This window comes from Rhodamnia argentea, chromosome 5 (genome assembly GCF_020921035.1).
Source record: "Rhodamnia argentea isolate NSW1041297 chromosome 5, ASM2092103v1, whole genome shotgun sequence".
NCBI classification, from domain to species: domain Eukaryota; kingdom Viridiplantae; phylum Streptophyta; class Magnoliopsida; order Myrtales; family Myrtaceae; genus Rhodamnia; species Rhodamnia argentea.
The window spans coordinates 11,675,185-11,700,115 of NC_063154.1; the positions used below are offsets into that span (position 1 = coordinate 11,675,185).

Below are 24,931 nucleotides of genomic sequence, written 5' to 3' on the forward strand. Positions count from 1 at the left end.
TGCTTGATAACATAAATCTATAGATTGCAAGGTCTTGGTCGCTAATGTGCTAGAGGTAACTCTACTTACTTGACAAGAGTTGTGTCTAAGGTTGATTTAGTCTTGAAATATGTGATATGTCACTTGAGTATTCCAGTGTGGACTATGTCTTAGCATATAAAAAAATGCATTATGGGATGCTTTATCGATTCTTTGCTTCGGCACAACTTGTCAACTGTACTATCCATTTGCTAAGGAAACTCAATCCTCACTTCTTTCTATTAATAGCGGGATTAATTAAACAAGTCATTTTTAAGGGAAATCTCAATAGAAACTAACCAAAATATACAACTACCCAACTGCATAACTTCCCATTCTATGATAGGGATCCTAGACTCGCCAGAATGACATGTCTTCGAAAGCGAAAGACTAGGGTCTTTCAATTTGAGGAGTCTCCCAACCCAGTTTTCCCCATCTTGAAGGAATGATGTCGTTGATGTCCATGTCAAAGCTATCTAGTTTCGAATAGGTGGCATAGGGAACGGTTATAAAAAAAGCCCTAAATCTATTGCAATTGTATCAATTTAGTTTATTTTACAAATTTTAATAATATATTTTGTTATTTATTAGTCATTATTGCTAATAACAATTATATTTTTTCCTCTTTCCTACTGCTATTATGGCCGACAAGGATCGCTGGAAATCACCGGCCACTAGGTGAGGGCTTCACGGCCCTTACTAGTCCGAGCGAGGTCGCCTCGCTCAAATCTAGGTGAGGGGAGGCTCGCCATGGCCGCCTTCACTTGTGGCGGCGAGGCTAGCCTCACCCGGATCCGGTTAAGGCATTCTTGCAAGTGATCGCCCATGCGAACCCTTGCCCTCCTTGGCCCATAGCCTGCGTGTCTATGGTGAGGCCCGGCGGGGGTTTCGTGCCCCTCGCTTGGTAGCCGGCGAGCTCCATCGACACTCGTTGGTCGTAGTTGCAGTTTGAAAGAAAAAAAAAAATAAAGAGAAAAAGGAAAATAAAATAAAAATAATAAATAAGAAATATAATCAAAATTTATCCACGATAGCGAACCGAGACGCCACGTCGGCGTCGGCCGGCAAAGTGGACTAAATTTGCACAATTACAAAAGGTTTAGAACTCAACTGGCAAAAAAAAAAAAAAGGTTTATGACTGAATTGGTACATTTGCAATAAGTCTAAGATTTTTTTGGTAATTTCACGGTGGCATAATAGTCGTATATTCCACTATGCTGACCAACGTTCTCGCATTAAGGTTTTCCTCTTCATATTGTTGCTTTAGGGATTTTCTAGTTTCCAAGACTTTCTTTGGGAAACTGACCTTGTCAAAGACACTTGACCGATGACTCTCACCAATTGATGTAGAATGGTAACACTTGCTCGGCCCAAGTTGCCCCTCAACCTTCTTCTTTCCTTTGGTTTTATGATAAAGCACCTGCCTCAATACTCTGTCGATAATTTTGGCATAGATTCTTTTGGGACGGTTTTCCTTTGACCCTGGCCACCACCATGGCAATCATATGAGGAAATGGATTTGCATCGACTTCTATTTCCCTTTTGTTATCGGCAAACATGGTTTTTCCTCGCGGAATCGCTTCTTGACTTGTTTTCTCGAAGACAATATAATTAACCGTGTTATTACTTCGTGAATGGTACCAATTACTATACTTTTTATTTATCACTCGTCTTTACTTGAAATAAGTTGGCCATCTATCAATTTTATCAGGGCATAGTGCCCTGTTTTGTAATCCGTCGGGGTTCGTTCGCACGGCGTTGGCTACTGTGCAGCGTCAGAGGTCATGGAAACTTTAGGGATTGTCGTGGGGATGCAGATGATAGTGGGGCGGCAACAACAACACCAATAGTATCTTGGCAAGGACGGCGGCACCGGAGTCTCGGTCGACGAAGGGTGAGGTCTTGGTTGAACTCTCTCCCTCTCTCTTGAGTGTGTTTCTCAAGTGATTTGCTGTGAATTGAATTGCCGACCTAGAATAATGAGCTTAAGCGCGCTTAAATAGACTTTTCTAGGATTTCACGCTATTTTTGGTTATTTGTAAAACAGTCCCCCAAATTTGAGATAATTGCAATTTAGTCGCTACAGAAGTATTTCTTTCCAATTAAGTCCAATTTGGCCTACCTGCCATCCCATTAAGTGGGCTTGGCTGGCCTGTAGCTTTGCTTATGGGCTCATATGTTCTTTTCTGGGTTTAGTTAGGCCTTTTCCTTAATTAATCAAGCTTTAATTAGAAGCCTTTTAATTAATGATCTTTAATGGGATGAATTAAGCTTCAAATAGGCCTTAAAGGCTTCATGATTTTCAGCCACATCTAGCCCTTATGCTGGCCTCCATTAAGTTCTAGCCCAGACCATGTTAGTTTCAAATCCGTTTCCGCTGCCAGTTTGATTAAATGCAAATGTAAATACATGCCAAAATTAAATTAATATAAATGAAAAATTAAATATTTTTTATGAGGACTAAGGTTAATCCCTAATTATTTCATTAGATTAATTCTAAATGTTTAGCCAAAATTTAGGTGTCAATAATAGTACCACAAAATCTTGACAATTATGTGTAAGAATAGACAAATCGAAAAGGAACGTGCTACTTTAATACCATGAAAATGTATTTGCATATTAATTGGTTGGTAATTTTTTTTTTTTTTTGGTTAGAAATTCATTGGTAATCTCAACTTGGTGGCTTTGGTAATGACTTTGCAGCATTTATTTTCTTGTCGGTAGTGGGGGGCCTGAAGATTGTGTCTATTTAACCGAGGGATTGTCAAGGGCAAGAGTAGTAAGTATTTCTGCATGTACAGTTCTTCATATGAGTAAGATAATGATTGTGATTGATTGAAATATGCAGCAGTCTAATCAAAGTAAGTTGTACTATTTCTTTGCTGGACTATTGGTATTTATCCAGATTTCGTTCCTCTCACTATCTGTTGACAAGGTCAAAGCTATTATATCAGCATAAAGACACCTCAAGTGCAAATATTTGTGTACGACACTCACTTTGGTGCCAATATTTTTTTTGGGATCACTTAAATGCCAAATCGGAGAAAAACCACTTTAGTGCCAACGGCGAGAAGTTTTGGCGATCTTACTGGAGTTGGCACTTCAATAATCGTGTTTCAAAAAATTGACACTTAAATGATCCAAAAAAATGACTACTTTAGTGTCAAATCGGAGAAAAACTTATCACTTTAGTGTTAACGGCGAGAAATTTCAGCCACCTCATCGGAGTTGGCACTTAAATGATCATTGTTTTTAAAAATTAGCGCTTAAGTGATTCAAAAAAATTGATACTAAAGTGAGTGCCGTACACAAATGTTGGCATGTGAGGTATCCTTTTGCCCTATTATATTTAATTATTTTTATCAGTAATTCTCATTAATAAAAGAAAAAAATAAAAAAAAGTGAAATTTATTAACATTCTCCAAAAAAGGTACCGTTAATAATCCCGTAGGTACTGAACCATTATAAGAACACCCAATAACTTATTATGTACTGTATGAATTATTTGAAATACGGAGAAAGAAATGCCATTCAGATAATATTTCCAAAGGAGTTGCAAATGGTTCCACGGGTTCACCAATCATTGATGGTTCTAGAACCGCTAAGCCTACATTACACGCAATAGTACCTAAGATTACTACTGGAAAAATATATAAAAGATCGTTGGGCCATGCGGGTTCTCCATAATAATTATGGCCCATCCCTTTAGCCAATTAAGGTCTTAATACACATCCCGGATGTGTTACAAGAAAGGGATAGTATGCAACTTCTAGTTGTCTTCAGATGTGCAATTGCATTTTGTGACATTTTGCTAAGAAATTTGATCCAAATGTCATCCTTATACTTAAAAAGTTGACACGAACTCATGAATCAGAATTTGGCCTCTCTTGAGTTAAAAAGCTGTGTTTGTAGATGAGAGACAGAAGAAATAGTTCAAACCTCGAGATGACAGTTTTCGAACAATAACAATATGAACATAGAAATTGTATTTGGTTCCCATTAGTTCTTTAAAGCCTTCTAGAATAGTTGAGAGCTCCAAGTTTGCAACGTCTTCGTCGCCAATGTGCTATAAATAACTCTAATAGTTAATAATTGTGTCTAACGTTGATTTAGACTTGAAATATGTGATGTCATTGGAATATTTTAGTATGGACTATGTCTTAGCATATCCGAAAATGCATTATGGAATGAATTATCAATTCTCTGCTTCGGCACAATCTGTCTAAGTGTACTCCTTACTATGTAAACTCAATCCTTTTTTTATTATTATTAATGGCGGCCTTAATTAAACAAGTCTTTTCTAATGGAAACCTCAAGACAAACTAACCAAAACAAGGTAAAGGAATTTCAAGAAGGGTTCATATAAAACGACCCAATTGCTTAACTTCCCATTCTGTGATATGTGACAAGACATGATAGAAGAAGATGTTCTCCAAAGGGAAAGAATCCCAAGGCAGGCGACCAGCAATCATTTGTGACGAAATAATAAATAAAGGGTCATGAACTTTAATAAAATCAGAAAGTAAAAGCTACTTTAGCAATGGAATCCCAACCCCAACTGATGTGGAAAATTTTCCAAATGGTGTGGAATATGATGGAGTTCTTTTCTTCTTGCCTTTTGTTTTGTTGGGAAGGAGTTGAGGACGAAGATGCAGTTGGTTGTTTTTAACGCAATCCTATGCATATAGAAAGATACTAAGTTCTCGGTCGACAACAACTAGGGAAACAAAAAGATATTTTGTAATCAACATGAGGAAAATGTCCAGGTTAGATCCTAACAGAAGCGTTGTTATTGGCAATAACAATGTCGAAGCATATTGACTTTGTCCCTTTGGCTTTAATTTGTTTTCCTATCCCACGAGCTTAGTGTTTTCAGACTAGGCAAGTTCGTTTGGTTGCATATTGGAAGTGAATCAGTTAAATATCTGTTTCACCCGTTATTTTTATGCAGGTGCCCTTTTGCTGTTATCCCACACTACAAACTAAGTATCGTCCCCTCCTAGCCTCTTGGATCTTACCCTAGTTATTCGTGATATTCCCTTGTGGAACTATGTGTCTCCGTAAATAAAAACATAACTATAGCATTGCAAATCACTAGGTAGAGAAAGTGATATTTACATGGAATTTTCCTTAAGCTTTTGCATTTATAAGCAGTGTGCCTCTCCTTCATTTGCATTCAGCTCTGTAGCAGCAATAGCCTACAATCCAGGAAAAGTCCATTTGTTTGAGGCATTATACTCTAAATCTAATTGAGAAGTGTAAGCATGATGAGCCCCAAGAAGCTAATGAAGATTGCAAGGAAGTGGGAAAAACTAGCATCTTCCGGCAGGAAAAGAATTTCGCATCCGGGAGATAATGTGGAGGTGAATTCATCATTAGCACCAGAGAAGGGGCATTTTGTCATCTACACGGCCGATGGTGGGCGTTTCACTATTCCTTTGCATTGTCTCCATAGCAATATCTTCCAAGAGCTCTTCAAGATGTCTGAACAAGAGTTTGGTTTGTCAGGGGACGGTCCTATCATTGTGCCCTGTGATGCAGCTTCCATGGAGTACATAGTCTTGTTAGTGCGGAGATGCATAGCCATAGACATAGAAAAAGCTTTGCTCAATTGTGTTGCGTTCACTCCGTGCTCGTTGGCTGCTGCTGTTCATACCAAATGTGTGGTTCAGCAAGTTCCTTCTCTTGGCTAGTGAAGGAAACACAAGACTTTGGGGTTTGTACAACATAAAAATTGGATGTAGTATAGTTTATACAACAAGATGTAGCAGATAGAAGAGTATCTTGTAAATCTGTACAAGGACACTTTATGCTGTACATGATAAATCTGTATATGCATTGACAATGTTACGTGTAAGAATGGACAAACCAAAAAGGAATGTGCTACTTCAGTACGGTGAAAATGTATTTGCATATTATTTGGTTGGTAATCTCAACCTGATGGACTTGATAATCATTTTGCAGCATTTGTTGTCTTGTTGGTAGTGGGAATACCTATTTATAATGCTGGAGATGCCCCTAAGCTGCCGTATTTCATTTGCTCTATAATACCTACATCTTCAAACCAAAAACGAAAAATAATAGTTGAGAGCTCCTAGATTGCAAGGTCTTGGTCGCCAATGTGCTATAAATAACTCTACTACTTAACAAGACTTGTGTCTAACGTTGTTTTGGACTTGAAATGTGTGATCCGTCAGTTGAGTATTCCAGTGTGGACTATGTCTCAGCATACCCAAAAATGAATTATGGGATTAATTATAAATTCTCTCCTTTGGCACAACATGTCAAGAGTGCTCTCCATATACTAAAGAAACTCAATCCTCGCTTCTCTTTGTTAACGACAGCCTTAATTAAACAAGTCGTTTCCAGTGGAAACCTCAATACAAACTAACCAAATCATGGTAAAGGAACTTGAAGAACTGTTCATGTACTACTACCTAGACATGGCTGGTTCACCGGAACCGTCGGTTCCGGTTCAAGAACCGGGCGGTTCCCGGGCCGGTTCCGGTTCCGGTTTGGAACTGGCGGTTTCGGGCCGGTTCTCGGGCGGATTCCGGTTTTGTTTTTTAATTTTAATTTTTAAAATAAAAAATAATAAAATAAACATAATAAATTATAAATTATAAATTATAATCAAATTGTACATTGTAATAAAATATGGGAAAAAGAGAGAGAGAGGAGGAATGGGCTTGAATTTAATGAATTATCATTAAGTGCCTACATATCTTCTTGGGGATAGAAGAATCAAAACCCATGTAGTTCTTTTACCTTTGATAACCCCAACTTACCTCATCGTCAATCATTGCTACCCGTTGTGGTACCCGTGGCGGTGGTGTCTCCATAATCCTCACTAAAAAATTCGTGTTCTCGATCCAGCTCTTGGTATCGATATTTAGCCTTCGTCCAATCGTCGACACAAGCTTGAACTTCCACAGACTCCGTGCTTAATCTTGAACGGCGAGAGTCCAAAACTAATCCTCCAGCACTAAATGCTTGTTCAATTGCAACTGTTGAAGAATGAGTTGCTAATATCTCGCGAGCGATGATGACGAGAACTGGGTAATCGATTTGGTGACTCTTCCACCACTTTAGGATTTCGAAATCTGTACTATGTTTTGCATCACGAAACTCAAATTGAGTAGTTAAATATTTTTCTAATTCAGAAATACTACATGTTGCCCTTTTTTATTTTTTTTTTTTGCCTACTCTTGAGCATATTATATCCTCTACTAAGTGAACTACTAGCTTCGCTACATGAGGCGATAGATTGTAAAGATCTAGAATCTCTTAAACCATATCTACTACAAAATTCTTCATATAATACCATTATAGATTCTTTAACATATCCTTGTATATTTGAAATATCTATTGAATCTTTTAAATGTAAACAATCATGATAATACACATTCAAATAATCTAGTAAACCATCTAATTTAATACGTGGATAAAAACTAATACCAACTAAATAGACAAGAGGAATTTGGAAATAATAATTCAACCATTTTTCTCGCATTACTAAAATAGTTCGATCTAATTCAGTATCTTTTTCATATTCACTAAAAACGCTACCAATATTAACACACTCTATTAAAAATAAATGCGTAGTAGGATAATAAATACTAGATAAAGTATTAGTAGCATCATTAAAAATTTTCAAAAAATCTAAATTTTTTTTACAAACGTCCCAGTGTTGTGGAAGTAAAGTAATTTCGGGAATATTTTGTAAAATAAACATACATAATAAATCTTTGTAATCAAAAGTTTGACGAAACAACTCGTAGGTAGAATTCCAACGAGTCGAAATATCTTTTGGAAACTTTTTTGCCCTTCTCCGATGTTGTTTACAAAATTTTCCCCATGCTTTCATAAAATGGGCATGACTCCATAAAAATTTAATTACACCCATTATTGGAGCGAGAGAAGTGTCAAGAGTTCGTAAACCATCTTATACACATAAATTTAAAACATGGCAAGCACATCTAATGTGAAAAAATTGTCCACCAAAAGAGGGTTTGCAAATATTTTCTAATTCGGGGATGGAAGCGGTATTTGCGGCGGCATTATCAAAACCAATTGAAAATACTTTATTTATCAAATTATATTATTCTAAAACTTGCCTAATTATTCTATAAATATTATGAGCCGAATGTTTTTCATCAAAAACTCGAAATATAATAAGTCTTTTTTGAATAGTCCGGTCGTCACCTATCTAATGACACGTGACACCCATATAAGAATGAATTTGCCAAGGATCACTACAAATATCGCTATCTAAATGTACACGTCCATTGAATTTCGCAAAAAATTTTGCTAAAGATTTTTTTTCCTTTTTTATAAAGATGAAAAAGTTTGCATTTAAGAGTATTTTTTGGAATAGTCGGTACTTGCGGAACCAACACAGTATTTATCAAATATTTCAAATTAAAATTTTCACCAATAGTAAACAAAACATGATCAAGGGCAACATATTCAGCTAATGTTTGTTTATAAAGTGCATCAGTGTAAAGGAATAAAGGATGAGGATTAGGATTGGCGTACCCGGAAATTTGTTGTTGCGTAGTGTCGATCCTCGCTTGCATTGGATGTTTTTTCGGCGGATGCCAACGGAATGTTCCATAGCCATCTCCTTTTGTAAATTTGTATGTTTGTGAATAATATTTATAATTTATATTATACTTACCTTCGCCTTCATCACATACCTTATCAAAGTGCAGCAACAAGTCGGATGTATTATCTCGGCCCTTCTGTTTCGGCTCATTTGCCGTCGATGTTTCTTCGACACGAGTAGGAGGATGAAGACTTTCTTGTGTTGGGATGTGCTCGACGTTCGAAATCGGAACAACGTTGATATTATTATCGTTGTCTTCCCAACATGCATACTCACGAGAATCATATTTAGGAATGGGATACTTGGAATCTCCCATAGTCATCTTGCCCTTTCCAAGATTTCTACTACCACTTGCCATTTTTGGAGAATTGATCGGAAATCCGATTGAGAGAAAATTGAGGCAGGATTGAGAGAATTTGAGAGAATTGTTGAGAGGATTTGTGAGAAAAATGAAAGGGAGATGATATATATTTATAGAGAAGAATTAAAAACAAATCAATTTTTTTTTAAGAAGCAACGACCAAATTGGCCGTTGCGGGTTGCAATTGCAGACTGCAAGTGCAACAGCTCTTTGGGCCGTTACTCTTTTTTTTTGGGGCCGGGGGGTGGGCCGGGGGGGTGTTGGGGGTGGGCCAGGCCCGCCAGGGGGCAAAGAGCCCACGGCTCTTTGCGCCATCGGGCCATCGAGGTCCGGGGCCTTTTTTATTAATATAATAAACGGGTCGGAACCGTGAGCCCGGTCAACGGGCTGGTTCCGGGCTGATTCTGGGCCCCGATTCCAATGTGGCCATGTCTACTACTACCCAATTGCTTAACTTCCCATTTTGTCATATGGATCCGTGACTCGACAAAAGGATATGTTCTCCAAAGGGAAAGAACCCAAGGCGGGCGAGGGGCTGTCATTTTTGACGAACTAATAAACAAAGGGTCATGAAATTTTATACCATCGGAAACTAAAGGTGCTTTAGGAATGAAATCCTCAACCCCAACCGATGAGGAAAATCTTCCAAATAGTGTGGAGGTGTGATGGAGTTTTTTTTTCTTTTGCATTTGTTTTGTTGGAAAGGACATGACGTCGGGGATGGAGTTGGATTGGTTGCGTTAGATGTAATGCTGTGAAAATAGAAGATACTCATTGCTCGGTCGACACAACTACGGAAACAAAGAGATACCTTGTATTCGACATGAAAAAAACGTCCAAAAATGTCTTAGATACTGATAGAAATGTTGTCATTGGCAATAACAATGTCGAAGCATATTGACTTTGACCCTTCGACTTTGATTTGTTTTCTTCTCCCACGAGCTTTGTGATTTCAGACTAGACAAGTTCTTTTGGTTGCATATTGGAAGTGAGTCGGTTAAATACCTGTATCATCTATTATTCTTATGCGGGTGCCCTTTTGCTGTTATCCCACACTACAAACTAAGGATCGTCTCCTTCATTCTTCTTGAAGCTTACCTTAGTTATTTATGTCACCGCATTGGTAATAATATTCCCTTGTGGAACTATATAGTTATTAAATAATTACATTGCATATCACAAGGCAGGGAAAGTGACATTTACACGGGATTGTCTTTAAGCTTTTGCATTTACAAGTAGTATCTCCCTCCTTCGTTTGCATTCAGCTCTGCAGCAGTAATAGCATACATTCCGGAAATAGTCCTTTTGCTTGAATCATAGCCTACCATCCAGGAGAAGTCCTTTTGTTTCAAGCTTTATACTCAAAATCTAATTGAGAAGCATGAGCGTGATGAGCCCCAAGAGGCTAATGAAGATGGCAAGGAAGTGGGAAAAACCAGCTTCCGGCAGGAAAAGAATTTCGCATCCGGGAGATAATGTGGAGGTGAATTCATCATTAGCACCAGAGAAGGGGCATTTTGTCATCTACGAGTCCGATGGAGGGCATTTCACTATTCCTTTGCAGTGTTTCCGTAGCAACATCTTCCAAGAGCTCTTCAAGATGTCTAAAGAAGAGTTTGGTTTGTCCGGGGACGGCCCTATCACCATGCCCCGTGATGCTGCTTCCATGGAGTACATAGTATCGTTTGTGCAGAGAGGTGTAGCCAAAGACATAGAAAAAGCTTTGCTCAATTGTGTTAAGGAATGTAGTTAAAATGTAACGGATAATTCAAAATTATTCTATAGGTAATACTGTAACGTTTGTAGTTAATATTGTAATGAACTAATTTTGAATTAATCCATTAATGTAATTATATTCTATAGTTAATATTGTAACGGACTAATTCAAAATTCAAAATACTTTGAATTAGTCATTCTAGGAAAACTCTATAAATACAAATGCTATCCTAGAGTTAAGGACAAGCGAAACTCGTTCTCAAACCTTGAGTCTATTTCTTACGTGGTATCAAAGCAAAGAGTTATTACAGGATCAAACCCGACATTTATTCAAGGCACTATCGAACGCTTGAACAAAGAGTTCTTCGTACGGGACTTGGGTGACCTCAATTATTTCCTGGGAATTGAGGTGCTCAAACATCCATCTGGGCTGCTCTTGTTACAACAAAAGTATGTTACAAATCTCCTCTACATAACTAGAATGGACTGTGTTAAACCGGTTCACACACCCATGGCTACAAATACTAGTTTAATCAATCAAGGTAAGCCACTTGAAGATGCCATTTTATATAGGAGCACCGTAGGAGCTCTTCAGTATGCCACCCTCACTCGGCCAAATATCTCCTATGCGGTAAATAAAGTCCGCCAGTTCTTGAAAGAACTAATAAAAGATCATTGGAGTGCGGTGAAAGGCATCCTACGCTATTTAAAGGAAACCATTTCGCATGGACTGCTTATCGGTTCTCAATCTTCTACGTAACTCTGTGCATATAGTGATGCAGACCGGGCAGGTTGCCCCACCGATATACGATCAACAGGAGGTTATGCAATTTATATGGGCCAAAATCTGATTTCTTGGTCGGTTAAGAAGCAATATACCATTGCACGTTCCTCAATCAAATCCGAGTATCGGCCATTGGCAAATGCCATGGCAAAAGTGGTATGGCTACAATCTTTGTTACAAGAATTGGGCATCTCTCAATCAAAACCCCCTATTCTTTGGTGCGACAACCTAGGGGCGACGTATCTTACGGTGAATCCAATTTAGTGTCGAGGTAGATTTTCACTTTGTCCGTCATTTAGTGTCACAACGCAAACTTGAGGTTCGTTTCATATCCACACATGATTAAATAGTGGATATCTTCACCAAGCCTCTTACACGTTGTCGCCATGATGTGCTCAAATCCAAGTTGAAGATCATCCGGAAGACCCCCTTCAACTTGCGAGGGCCTGTTAAGGAATGTAGTTAATATATAACGAACAATTCAAAATTATTTTATAGTTAATACTGTAATGTTTATAGTTAATATTGTAACATTTGTAGTTAATATTGTAACGGACTAATTCAAAATTCAAAATACTTTGAATTAGCCATTCTAGGAAAACTCTATAAATACAAATGCTATCCTAGAGTTAAGGATAAGCGAAACTCATTCTCAAACCTTGAGTCTATTTATTACAAACTGTATTGCATTTACTCCGTGCTCGTTCGCTTATGCTATTTATACCAAATGTGTGGAACAACAAGTTCCTTTGATGTGACTATAAATAAAATCATATTTTTGAATTAATGAGTTTTCCTACTTGCCTATCTCTATCTTATATTATTGTCCGGGAGTACTATACGTTTCCGCATGCGTAATTAATATCAAGGGTTGGTAGCGTGCCTGGGATACTATCCTTTTAACCCGAGGGACAAGAAGCCAGGGATGCCGCATGCTCGAGGATTGAGGCGTGACAATATCAACCTAGAGTCCGTCATTTTTTCGTATCATCACATCTCAATTCAACTTTGATTGGACTTGGAATGATCAGTCCTCTTGATGATCCCATCCAACCAAAACCAAGCCCACTTGCTCTTGCTAATAAATGACAAAATAGTGACCCTAAAGGTGGAGATAGACTGAATGGACTGAGGTCGACACATTCTATGTGGCGAATGTGGCCGACCAAACACTCTTCGAACTCACATTGATGTTGTTTCTCATCATTAAGGACTTCAAATAAATAAAAGAGATGAGACACGTGATTTGAAGATCCGACCAGCCAAAGACAAAGGAAGATAGAAGGTGGCATTCGTGTAAAAACTACAAAACAATGGAGACAAAGCGCCTTTCAAGCTGAGACAAGCGCTATCAAACTCTGTGATCTGTTAACGGTCTTGGTGGTTTTGATGTTCGAATCGGGTTTGCGTCATCTGCCCCGTCAATCTTATAAATGTGTTCAGAACTCAATGAACCCACAGATCAAGACCAATGTTCTACTCTCAGAACTCATGTTTGTTCAAGAACAGCGCCATGTAGCCAAACAGGCAAAATTTGCAGGCCTACAACATATGGAATCCTAGAAAGCCATATATACGTTAACAAGACGACGATGCTATGTTTTCTCTAGTTTGGAGTCTAGGCAATGTATAGGATGGCGACGTTTCGACGAATCCACTTGCTCTGGCTTCGGACATTGAAAAAAATACATGGGGAAAAGCTGATCCATGTAAGTTGTGGAGATTAATACGCTTACCAGAAAGTCTATAATGATCTTCATAACATGTGCGTGTCGCCATGAATGACCTTTAATATGACCATTGAGGATGGACCCTGTTACCTAAATGAGTCGTACAGGGAAAGAATTGGCCAAAAAAAAAAAAAAGAAATTTGAATAAAATGCGAGAGCACAAGAGCCTCCCTGTGTGAACAGACGAGAAGAAAGATAAACTTTTGCATTGAGTAAGCGATAAATTATTATTCAACAACGTATTCACCTACCACAGAAATTATCTGCACTAGCAAATTTCCAGAAAAAGAAAAAGTCTGAGGCTAGAAGGAATGGTCCGGATATTATTGCATATGTATACTATTGAGAAAATTCGTTGTAATATTTTGAAGATGACGAAATAATCTAAGGCTACCAATATGTGTATTTGATCTAGAACATCAACTTTTCATTAATAATATGGTGAAAACGAACCCCCTAGTGGCATCTAAAAATAGGAAGATATCTAAGGGCTTGTGGAAGGGGGTGCCAACCAGTTTTTGGGGAGGGCTTTTTTTCCTATGGGTCTTCACTAGATCTGTCTAATGGGTGGGTCAAATTTGGTTTGGATTGGGCCACAAATGATTCGACTCAAGTAGATCCATTTTACCCATTTACGATGCAATTTCAATGCAAATCTAGTGATTCATACTTGATCCGACTTATATCCAATTTATACTCGATCCGATTCATATTCCTAAAATACTTTCATATTTAATTAAATCGAGAAATGCTCCTGTCCAAATTGAGGGGAATGAACGCGAGATCGAGTAAGGGCGAGAGAGAATGAAGAGAGAGTTATACGGGTAGATTGTGAATAAGTAAGTTGTAAATCCATTTGTTACTTTTAGGGCCCATTTGACAATCATTGTGTTTAAGCCCATTTAATGATTATAACTAACCCATAAAACAATGTAGCCTATCATATATGGGTTTATGGCTCATTTTGACAGGTTCAGTCTTCACTACCCAATCATCCATTTACTAGAACGTTTTGATGGTCAAAGATGGGTGACCTCATTGACTGCTCGCCCCGTCCATTGTTGGGTGAGGTTGAGGCTCGCCCTTGCTAGTGGCAAGGGGGTAAGCTTCGTTAGAGGTCGGTCGCTAAGCTCCGAAAACCGGCTAGAGGAAGAAGAAAGGTGAGAAAAAAGGAAAGAGAAATAAAAGAGAAATAAAAATTTAATTTTTTAAAATATTATTAAAAATTAACCATGTTAGTGCCAGCTGCACCATGTAGGATGTCCAACGTTTATGTTAGTGATTTTCGGTCAAAATTAGCCTGTGGACTTAATTAGCATAAATGCAAAAGGCTTAGGACTCAATTGACAAGAAAAAAAGAAAGAAAGTTAGTTTAGGATGGAATTGACACAATTGTAATAAGTTGTGGATCTTTTTGATAATTCTTTCATAAATCCTCTTTCTTATTTTTTTTTCGTGCCACCCTCTTTCTAAACAGTTTTCTTTCGGTCATTGATTCTTAGCTAGCACCTGGCCACAACACCCCAAAAGAAAAAAAAAAAATTGAAAAGCAAAAAAAGTAAGCCTTTGTTATCACCTATTTGGATTGTGGCTACGTTTCTACCGTGACAAAAAGGGGCAATAAAAAAAGATATCTCATCCACACATAGCTGTTTAATTACTGCATGACAAATCTTCACCAAGAGCACTATAAAGAGCATGAAACGTGAGACACTTTTAGCCCAATAGGACCAGTAGAAAAAGGTATCAGAAATGGAGGAGGAAGGAAGCCAGGGAAGAGGAAGGAAAAAGGGAGGGATCGTCACCATGCCCTTCATTTTCGGTGAGTCATTCAAGCTCTCTCGTCATCGTCATCTTCTTCTTGAATCTTTCTCTGATTACGTTAATCTTGCCGGTGTAGCAAACGAGGTCTGCGATAAACTGGCGGTGGTGGGTTTTAACCTGAACATGATAAGCTACTTGACGACTCAACTCAACATGCCGATTACAAAAGCAGCCAACACCCTCACCAACTTTGACGGCGCCTACACCTTCACGCCACTGATCGGTGCTTTCATCGCTGACGCCTATGCCGGGCGCTTCTGGACCATCACGGTCGCCTCCATTAGCTATTTCGCTGTAAGTTCGACCACTCCCTTTCTCTATGTTTGTTTGTCAAGAGAGACAACACAAGCGAGATTACGTATGTCCTAAGACAAAGTTGAAGAAAAAGTAGAAGTCGTTTGAGGAATGGCCTTTTCTTTTTGTACGAAATGGTTAAACAATGGTGATATAAACAGGGAAAAGTGACAAAATAGTCATAATCCTATTATATTGGTGTCAATTCACTCATAAACCTTTTAATTGAACTAATTTAGTCCTATACCTTTTGAATTTGTGTTAGTTCATTTCATTTGGCCAATTTTGGCCTGAAATTGTTCACGTAGACGCCAATCATCTTATGTGGCACAACCAATATTGACATGAAATTTTTTTAAATAAGTTTTTAGTATATAATAATTTTTTAATGATTTTTTTGTTTTTCTTCTTTTTACTTTTTCTTTTCCTCACTTTTTTTTTATTGAGGGCCGACGAAGGTCACCAACGAACCCTTGCTGGCACCCAGGCGAGGGCTGCGATGCCCTTCTCGTGGCGGGCAAGGGTCGTGAGCCCTCGCTCAATGCCGGCGAGGGTCGCCACTTGACAGCCCTTAATGAAAAAAGAGTAAAGAAAAGAAAAAGAATAAAAGAAGGAAAAACAAAAAAATTATTAAAAAGATAGAAGTATAAATTAAAATTTTAAATAATATCCATGTCAATATCGGTTATGCCACATAGGACGATCGATATCCACGTTAATATTTCCGGCTGAAATTTGCCGGACCGACTTAGTTAGCACAATTAAAAGGTTTAAGACTAAATGGACACCAATGCAATAGGTTTTTGACTTTTTTTTTTTACACATTTCCCAATATAAACAAGATGATTCGAGGAATGACTTTTGTTTGTAGTAGCCTTAAACTCTATGCAACACTTCTATTTATCATACACTTGGGGTCATCTAGTAAAACTTAGCCTGATATCAAAAGCCTTTTTTTTTTTTGTTCGCGCGGGGGGTGGGGGGGGGGTGTCATACTGATATTGAAAGCTTATGCGTATACGATATATGTAAATCCTCTCTAGTAATTAATCGGACGAATCTGCTAGCCCAAAAAAATAGAAGAAAAGCAAGAAGGAACCTCACAAATCCTTAAGTTTGCTACAATAGAATTCCTGATGGTGTGTGCGCAAAAATCACTACTTGGCGGCTAATAATTTCGTATATCATATGTACTTTGTTGCAACATATGCCACAGCTGAAGTGGCTTTGCACGTAATTTGTATGCGTTTTCTATTGTATACTCTTAGTCGCTATTCATTAAAGTTGACTCGCACATAGGTAATCCACATATCATTACACCAAGAGAAAATAGAGAGGATTCTGACCATATGGTCACAAAACTAGAGAAGGAAAAGTGGATTTAATTTCTCAACGATTGACGAGCATGATTTGAGTCCTAGGGCTTTGCTCACTCTGGGTAAATGTCGTCGTCATAGTCCCAGCCACCCGCCCACCACCGCTGCCGGTGCTTTCCCTTCTTTTTTATCGTTCATCTGTCTTTGCTCTCATCATCCTCTCTTAGGGTTTTCTTTCTCTGCTCGCCTTGACCGCGTCCCCGGCATCATCATCGGAGTCTCGCGGCCATGGAGGAGGGCCCGTCTCCAGATCTGGAGGCCAACGACTTCATGGAGGTCGAGCCTCCGGCCGTCTTGAGAAGCTTAATGTGGCATCTAGTTTTGCTGTCGGTGTCGAGTTTAGATAGAAGAGAGACGCGTCGCCGTCGATGTGGTTGGGTACAAAAAGAGCATCCATGTAGCCTTCTCTCGTGGTTAGAGATGGCAAATGGATGGGACTAGCCTGGGCGACGGAGATCTTGGTGCGTGTATATGAAAATTACCAAAAAGGTCCCCTAAATTTATTGCACTTTTACCAATTGTGCTAATTAAATTCTAAACCTTTTCACATTTTGTCAATTATGTCCATCCGATCAATTTTGTTCAGAAAAATGCTGATGCGAACGCTGGCATTCTTACGTGGTACGACCGAAGCTGACGTGGTCAAATTTTTAATATTCTTTTGGTTTTTTATTTAATTTTTTAATTTTTTTCCTTTTAATTTTTTTCTCTTTTCTTTCTGTTTTTTCTTTTTTTTATAAATTGTGGCTGATGAGGTCTTCGCAATGGTGAGAGTCGCCGCAAGGGCAGTGAAATTCTCACCCGGCCTCGCCTAGACCGTCAAGGTTGCGGGCAAGGCCACCTTGCCCAGATTTGGGCATGGCCGAGCGAGGCTCGCGACCCACACTCGCAGCTTGTCGGGGCCCGGCGAAGCGGGCCTCGCTGGCCATTATACAAAAAAAAAAAAGTAATGAAAGAAAAGAAGAAAAAAAAAGAATAAATGAATGAATAATTCGAAAAAAGTAACAACATATTATTAAAGTTTCCCCACATTACCGTTGGCTATGCCTCCTAAGATTGCTGACATCCACGTTAATTGTTCCCGGTCAAAATTGCACTGATAAATGTAATTGACAAAACGTGAAAATGGTTAGACGATTCAATTGACACTTGTAAAAGATTTAGGACTGAATATTAAGACTTTTTTAGTAATTTGTATCGTATGTATCCTTGCTTTCCCAACGTAAGAATCTTTACGTAAGAAATCTATGAAACTCCTCGGATACCACTAAATAGATATTCTACTGGTTAGATTATGGGATACCTACTCGTTAGACACACGAACTCACCGAATAAACATTTGAAAACCCTGTAGGACCTCGTCCATTCCATTATTGAGCACTTGTTTGTCCTTTATTTTGTTGACAGGGAATGGCCTATTTGACCCTATCCGCGGTGCTCCCCCAGCTGAGGCCGCCCCTACTCAAGGACGACCAAGTGTGCCAAGAAGCCAGTGGCGGCCAGCTCGCCGTCCTCTACGCGTCTCTCCTGCTCACAGCCCTCGGGACTGGCGGGATCCGCCCCAGCGTGGTCGCCTTCGGGGCAGACCAATTCGAGCTGACCGATCCAAAACAGTCCACCAAGACGTGGAACTACTTCAATTGGTACTACTTCGTGATGGGGGTGTCTATAGTGGTGTCGGTGATGGTGCTTGTTTATATCCAGGACAACATCGGATGGGGATGGGGTCTCAGGATCCCGACCATCTTAATGTTCCTCTCGTTAGTTGCTTTGATCGGCAGGTACCCGCTGTACCGGATGGTGGATCCGGCGGGTAGCCCGTTTACTCGGTTGTTGCAGGTTTGCGTGGCTTCGTTTAGGAAGAGGAGGTCAGGGACGGTCACGGATTCTGCATTGTTGTACGAGAATGAAGAGCTTGATGCCCCAATTTCCCTCGGAGGGAAGCTAGTCCACACCAAGCATATCAAGTAAGTGTCGTCTCAAGAAAAGAACGTAAATTGAAGCATAATGAAGTCGATTTGTAAAACGTAAACAATGGAATAGATCAAAACTCTATTCATTTAAAAAGTTCATTCATGATTGGAAAAATTGTTCGAAAAGTCCTAACTCTGATCGACATTTTCAACCAAACCCAATGTACTAAGTTACTGGCAAATGAAAACACATCCATATAGAGAAAGGTTTAAGTGGAGTATGTTCCTTCCATATGCTAGAGAGAGTTCACAAGTGGATGAAGGTTGCAGCAAGGGGGCATGTTCTCCAAGGGGGAAGAATCCCAAGGAAGGCGAGGAGCTATCACTTGTGACAAACTAAGAAACTCACGGTCACAAAATTTAATAACATCAGTAAAGTAAAGGTTCTTTAGTTAGCAATAAAATCCCCAGACCCAGACTGATGTGAACAGTTTTCAAATGACGTGGAATTTAATGAAGTTCTTTGTCCTTGCTTTTGTTTTATTGGCAAAGATACGACGACGAAGACAAAGTCGGTTGCATTCACAGGAATCCCGTGCAACTAGAAAGATAATCATTGGTTGGTCAACAACAGCTAGGCAATCAAAGAGATACTCTTGTAATCAGCATTAGGAAAACGTCCAGAAATGTCTTAGATCCCAACAGAAAAGTTGTTTTGGCAATGACAATGTCGAAAGGTATTAAATTGGACCCTTTCACTGCAACTTGTTTTCTTTTGTCATGAGCTTAGTGATTTCAGACTAGTCAGGATCATTGGACTGCACAGTAGAAGAGGATTGGTTAAATACCTGTTCATCATTTATTCTTATGCAGGTGCCTTTTGTTGTTACCTCACAATACAAACTAAGGATCGTTCTTCCTCGAGCTTCCCACGGTTATTTATGTCACCACAATGCTAATTGCATTCCATCATGTAAGTGTACGTCACCATAATTAATTTGTAGTTTGAGCATTGCAATGACAGGGCAGGGGAAGTGACATTTACGTAGGTTTGTCCTAAAAATTTCCATCTATAAGCATTGTGTCCCTTATTCATTCCCATTTATCTTGACAGTATTACAAGCCTACAATCCACTAATAGTCCTTTTGTTTGAAGCGTTATGCTCTAAATCTATTTGAGAAATATAAGCATGATGAGCCCCAAGAAGCTAATGAAGATGCTGAGGAAGTGGGAAAAACCAGTCTCTTCAGGCATGAAAAGAATATCCCGTTCTGGATGTGAAAGTGACTTCATCATTAGCATCAGACAAGGGGCATTTTTTCATCTACATGACCGATGGCAGGCATTTCACGATTCCTTCGCAGTGTCTCCACAGTAACATAGATGAAGAGCTCTTCAAGATGTATGAAGAAGAGTTTGGTTTGTCGAGGGATAGTCCTATCACCATGCTCTTTAATGTAGTTTCCATGAAATACGTAGTTTCGCTTGTCCAAAGATCCATAGCCAAAGACATAGAGAGAGCTTTGCTCAACTCTATTGCATTCACTCTGAGCCCGTTTGCTGCTGCTGTGCATACCAGTGTGTGGATCAACAAGTTTCCTTTCTCGATCAGCGAAGGAAACACCAGCTGCTGTGCATACCAATGTGTGGATCAGCAAGTTCCCTTCCTTGATCAGTGAAGGAAACACCAGCGATATGTATATACTTGAGAGAAAATGTAGGGTTTTTGTAGCATAAAAATTGAAAGAAGTGTAGTTTCCACAATAAGCGCTAGCAGGACCAAAAGTCCGGCTGACTTTGTGGATGACATCATAATGAAGTGATGTGTCCATGGTTCAACTTTATCCGGCTGACTTTGATTGGTTAGTAATCAGGCCCAGATCTGACCATCTGATGTGCCATTCTCGCATAACGACATTCATGCTGTGTAAATGACAATGTCATGCCACTAAGTTTTTGATTCTATGTTGTGATATTGTCCCATATGAGGGGAGACAAAAGCAATAGGGGACATGCTACTTCAGTACTGTGAAAAATGCATATGCTTGGTTGGTATCTCAACCTAGTGGATTTGGAAATCACTTTGCAGCATTTGTTGTCTTGTCAGTAGTGGGGATATCTGCAGATAATGATAAATTTTCCAAATGGTGTGGAATATGATGGACTTCATTTTTTCTTGCTCTTGTTTTGTTCTAACGATACGACAGAGATGGAGTTGGTCGCGTTTGACGCCGTCCTGTGCAAATAGAAAGATATTAATTGCATGGTCGACAACTACTAGGGAAACAAAGATACCTTGCAATCGACATGAGGAAACATCTAGAAATGCCTGAGATCATAGCAGAAACGTTGTTATTGGCAATAACAATGTCGAAGCACATTGACTTTGACCCTTTCACTTTAATTTAATTTCTCCTCCCCCGATCTTTGTGATTTCAGACTAGACAAGTTCATTCGGTTGCATATTGGTAGTGATTTGGTTAAGTACCTGTTTCATCTGTTATTTTTATGCAGGTGCCGTTTTGCTGTTATCCCACACTATAAATTAAGGATCGTCCGCCACTTCCTTCTTGGATCTTACCCTAGTTATTCATGGTATTCCCTCATGGAACTATATCTCCCATAAAAAACATTGCAAATCACAAGGCAGAGAAAGTGACATTTACGTGGAATTGTCCTTAAGCTTTTGCATTTATAGGCAGTGCGTCCCTCCTTTATTTGCATTCAGCTCTGCAACAGTAGTAGCCTATAGTCCAGAAAAAGTCATTTTGTTTGAAGCATAGCCTACGATCGAGAAATAGTCCTTTTGTCTGAAGCACCATACTCTAAATCTAATTGAGAAGTGTGAGCATGATGAGCCCCAAGAAACTAATGAAGATGGCGGGGAAGTGGAAAAAACCAACCACTTCCGGCAGGAAAAGAATTTCGCATCCGGGAGTTAATGTGGAGGTGCATTCATCGTTAGAACCAGAGACGGGGCATTTTGTTATCTACACGATTGATGGAGGCCGTTTCACTATTCCATTGCAGTGTCTCCATAGCAACATCTTCCAAGCGCTCTTTATGATGTCTGAAGAAGAGTTTGGTTTGTCGGGGGACGGTCCTATCACCATGCCCTGTGATACAGCTTCCATGGAGTACATAGTATCGCTTGTGCGAAGATGCATAGCCAAAGGCATAGAAAGAGCTTTGCTCAATTCTATTGCATTCACTCCGTGCTCGTTTGCCGCTGCTGTTCACAACAAATGTTTGGATCAGCAAGTTCCTTTTCTTGCCCAGTGATTGAAACTCAAGTGATTTTTGTACATTGGGAAGAAAATGTGGGGTATGTACAGCATAAAAACTGGAAGTGGTGTAGTTTGTACAGCAAGAGCTAGCATATAGAAGAGTATTTTGTAAATCTGTAGATGGACACTTTATGCATGACAACATAAATCTGAACGTACTGATATTGTTATGCGTAAGAATAGGCAAGCCAAAAAGGAACATGCTACTTCAGTACTGCGATAATGTGTATGTATATTAATTGGTTGGTAGTTTCATCCTGGTGGATTTGGTAATCGCTTTGTAGCATTTGTTGTGTTGTCGGTAGAGGGGAGACCCGAAGATAGTGCCTATTTAAGCAAAGGACAGTCAGAGGCGAGAATAGTAAGAATACCAGCATGTATAGTTCTTCATACGAGTAAGATAATGATTGCGATTGATTGAAATCTAGTAAGATAATGATTGCGATTGATTGAAATCTGCAGCACTCTAGTCAGAGTGATTTATGCTAATCCATTGCTGGAAAATTGATGCTTCAGATGTGCAGTTGCATTTTCTCTCATCTTACTAAGAAATTTGATTCGAACATCACCCTTATACAACGAAAGTTGATATGAACTTCTGAATCAGAATTTGGCACCTTTTGACAGTAACACTTGAGCTTGTAGACGAGAGACTGATAAGATAGTTCAAACCTAGTGATGATGCGGTTTTGGAACAATAAAGTATGTACATGGAAATGTTATTCTCGCACAGGGCTCCTATTAGTTTTCCTAGGCCTTTAGAATTGTTGAGAGCTCCTAGATTGCAAGGTCTTCATTGCCAATGTGCTATAAGTAACTGTATTACTTTACAAGACCTGTGTCTCATGATGATTTAAACTTGAAATATGTGACATGTCACTTGAGTATTATAGTGTGGACTATGTCTTAGCATTTCCAGAAACGCATTATAGGGCGAATTATCCATCCTCTGCTTCTCTGGACAGCCTGTCAAGAATATTGCATACACCAAGTAAACTCAATCCTTGCTTCTTTCAGTTAATGGCAGCCTTAATTAAACAAGTCATTTCTGTGAGATTTTATGGGACCACCACTGTCAATTGTTCTAAAAACTTAAGCTGTTAGATGAAGGCATGGTTTATAATTTAATTACTCTAACAATTTCTAACGGAAACCGCAAGACAAACTAAGCAAAGCAAGGTAAAGGAATTTCAAGAACTGTTCATATACAACTACCCAATTGCTTGACTTCCCGTTCTATGATATGGATCCTTGACAAGACAGAAGGACATGTTATCCAAAGGCAAGCAAAACTAAGGCAGGTGACGAGCTGTCATTTGTGAAAAAATAATAGACAAAGGGTCATGAGCTTTTATAACATCTGAAAGTAAAGTTACTTTAGCAATGGAGTCCTCAACCCCAATTGATGTGCAAAATTTTCCAAATGGTATGGAACATGATGGAGTTCTTTTTCCTCTTACTTTTCTTTTGTAGGGCGTTATGTGACGCTGGATATGGAGTTGGTTGTGTTCCACTCAATCATGTGCAAATAGAAAGATACTAATTGCTCAGTCGACAACTAGGGAAACAAAGAGGTACCCTGTAATCAACATGAGGAAAACATCCAGAAATGTTTTAGATCCTAACAGAAACATTGTTATTGGCAATAACAATGTAGAAGCATACTAGAAATTAATTTGTTAAATACCAGTTTCATCGGCTGCTTTTTTATGCAAGCGCCGTTTTGCTGTTATCCCACACTGCAAATTGAGGATTGTCCTCTGCTTCCTTCTTGGAGCTTACCCTAGTCATTTGATCAAATATGGCTCCATAAAAAATACATAATTATAGCATTGCAAATCCCAACGGAAAGCGACGTTTACATGGGATTGTCCTCAAGCTGTTGCACTCATAAGCTATGTTCTCTCCGTCATTTGCATACACCTCTGCAGCAATAATAGCCTCCAATCCAGAAATTGTCCATTTATTTGAAGCACAGCCTACGATCCAGAAATAATCCTTTTTTTTGAAGCATTATACTCTAAATCTAATTGAGAAGCATATGCATGATGAGACCCAAGAAGATAATGAAGATGGTGAGGAAGTTGGAGAAACCAGCCGCTTCCGGCAGGAAAAGAATTTTGCATTCGGGAGTTAATGTCGAGATAAATTCATCATTAGCACCAGAGAAGGGGCATTTTGTCATCTACATGACTGTTGGACGGTCTTTCACTATTTCTTTGCAGTGTCTCCATAGCAACATCTTCCAAGAGCTCATCGAGATGTCTGAAGAAGAGTTTGGTTTGCCGAGGGACAGCCCTATCATCATGCCCTGTGATGCAGCTTCCATGGAGTACATATTATCGCTTGTGCAAATATGCATAGCCAAAGAAAAAAAAATGCTTTGCTCAACTCTATTGCATTCACTCCGGGCTCATTGGCTGCTACTGTTCATACCAAATGTGTGGATCAGCATGTTCCTTTTCTTGGTCAATGAAGGAAACAAAAGTGATTTTTATACATCTGGAAGAAATTGTTGGGTTTGTACAGCATAAAAATTGGAAGTAGTGTAGTTTGTAATGGAAGAGCTAATAGATGGATGAGTGTCCTGTAAATCTGTACATGGACACTTTCTGTATGACAACATAAATCTCTATACGTATTGATGTTGTATGTGTAGTAATAGATAGAAACTGCCTCTTCAATACCGCGAAAATATATTTGCATATTAATTGGTTGGTATTGTCAACCTGGTGGATTTGGAATGACCTTTTATTTATCCATTCGTCACAAATGACCGCTCCTCACCTGCATTGGGGATCCTTTCCCTTAGGAAAATTTGTCCTTCCGTCAAGTCAAGGGTCCATATCACAGCACGGAAAGTTAAGCAATTGGGTTTGTGACATCCCCTTGTCCCACATTGCTTAGGAGAGGAGTCTTGGGCTTGTTTATAAGGCTTGGGCCCCCTTAGACTTGCAAGACGCGTTTTCCGGATGTTGTATGGGCGACGCTCGGAGAAACAAAACCGTGACGACTGTGT

At 39.2% G+C, this 24,931-nt stretch overlaps 4 protein-coding genes across 4 annotated transcripts; all 4 read left to right on the forward strand.

The window, feature by feature from the left end:
• The first annotated feature begins 5,282 nt into the window (after positions 1 to 5,282).
• On the forward strand, positions 5,283 to 5,711 carry LOC115726118 (auxin-responsive protein SAUR68-like). Its single transcript, XM_030655840.2, has one exon. It carries the CDS (start codon positions 5,283 to 5,285, stop codon positions 5,709 to 5,711), a length of 429 nt encoding a protein of 142 aa, XP_030511700.2.
• Positions 5,712 to 10,368: 4,657 nt separating this feature from the next.
• On the forward strand, positions 10,369 to 18,682 carry LOC115726116 (protein NRT1/ PTR FAMILY 3.1-like). Its single transcript, XM_030655838.2, has 5 exons — positions 10,369 to 10,670; positions 14,189 to 14,318; positions 14,955 to 15,039; positions 15,118 to 15,335; positions 18,119 to 18,682. The coding sequence occupies exons 1-5, from the start codon at positions 10,369 to 10,371 to the stop codon at positions 18,680 to 18,682; spliced, it is 1,299 nt and encodes a 432-aa protein (XP_030511698.2).
• Positions 18,683 to 19,814: 1,132 nt separating this feature from the next.
• Positions 19,815 to 20,304, forward strand: LOC125315203 (auxin-responsive protein SAUR62-like). Its single transcript, XM_048279633.1, has 2 exons — positions 19,815 to 19,937; positions 19,990 to 20,304. Exons 1-2 carry the CDS (start codon positions 19,815 to 19,817, stop codon positions 20,302 to 20,304), a joined length of 438 nt encoding a protein of 145 aa, XP_048135590.1.
• Positions 20,305 to 21,475: 1,171 nt separating this feature from the next.
• On the forward strand, positions 21,476 to 21,907 carry LOC125315204 (auxin-responsive protein SAUR68-like). The gene has a single exon (XM_048279634.1). It carries the CDS (start codon positions 21,476 to 21,478, stop codon positions 21,905 to 21,907), a length of 432 nt encoding a protein of 143 aa, XP_048135591.1.
• The last annotated feature ends 3,024 nt before the right edge of the window (positions 21,908 to 24,931 follow it).

Coding starts and splice junctions, on each gene's coding strand:
- LOC115726118 (XM_030655840.2), top strand. CDS start 5,283: ATGATGAGCCCCAAGAAGCTAATGAAGATTGCAAGGAAGTGGGAAAAA.
- LOC125315204 (XM_048279634.1), top strand. CDS start 21,476: ATGATGAGCCCCAAGAAACTAATGAAGATGGCGGGGAAGTGGAAAAAA.
- LOC115726116 (XM_030655838.2), top strand. CDS start 10,369: ATGAGCGTGATGAGCCCCAAGAGGCTAATGAAGATGGCAAGGAAGTGG. Junction 14,319..14,954: donor CCCTTGCTAGTGGCAAGGGG/GTAAGCTTCGTT, acceptor TAGGACCAGTAG/AAAAAGGTATCAGAAATGGA. Junction 15,040..15,117: donor CACCATGCCCTTCATTTTCG/GTGAGTCATTCA, acceptor TTGCCGGTGTAG/CAAACGAGGTCTGCGATAAA.
- LOC125315203 (XM_048279633.1), top strand. CDS start 19,815: ATGATGAGCCCCAAGAAGCTAATGAAGATGCTGAGGAAGTGGGAAAAA. Junction 19,938..19,989: donor TCATTAGCATCAGACAAGGG/GCATTTTTTCAT, acceptor ATTCCTTCGCAG/TGTCTCCACAGTAACATAGA.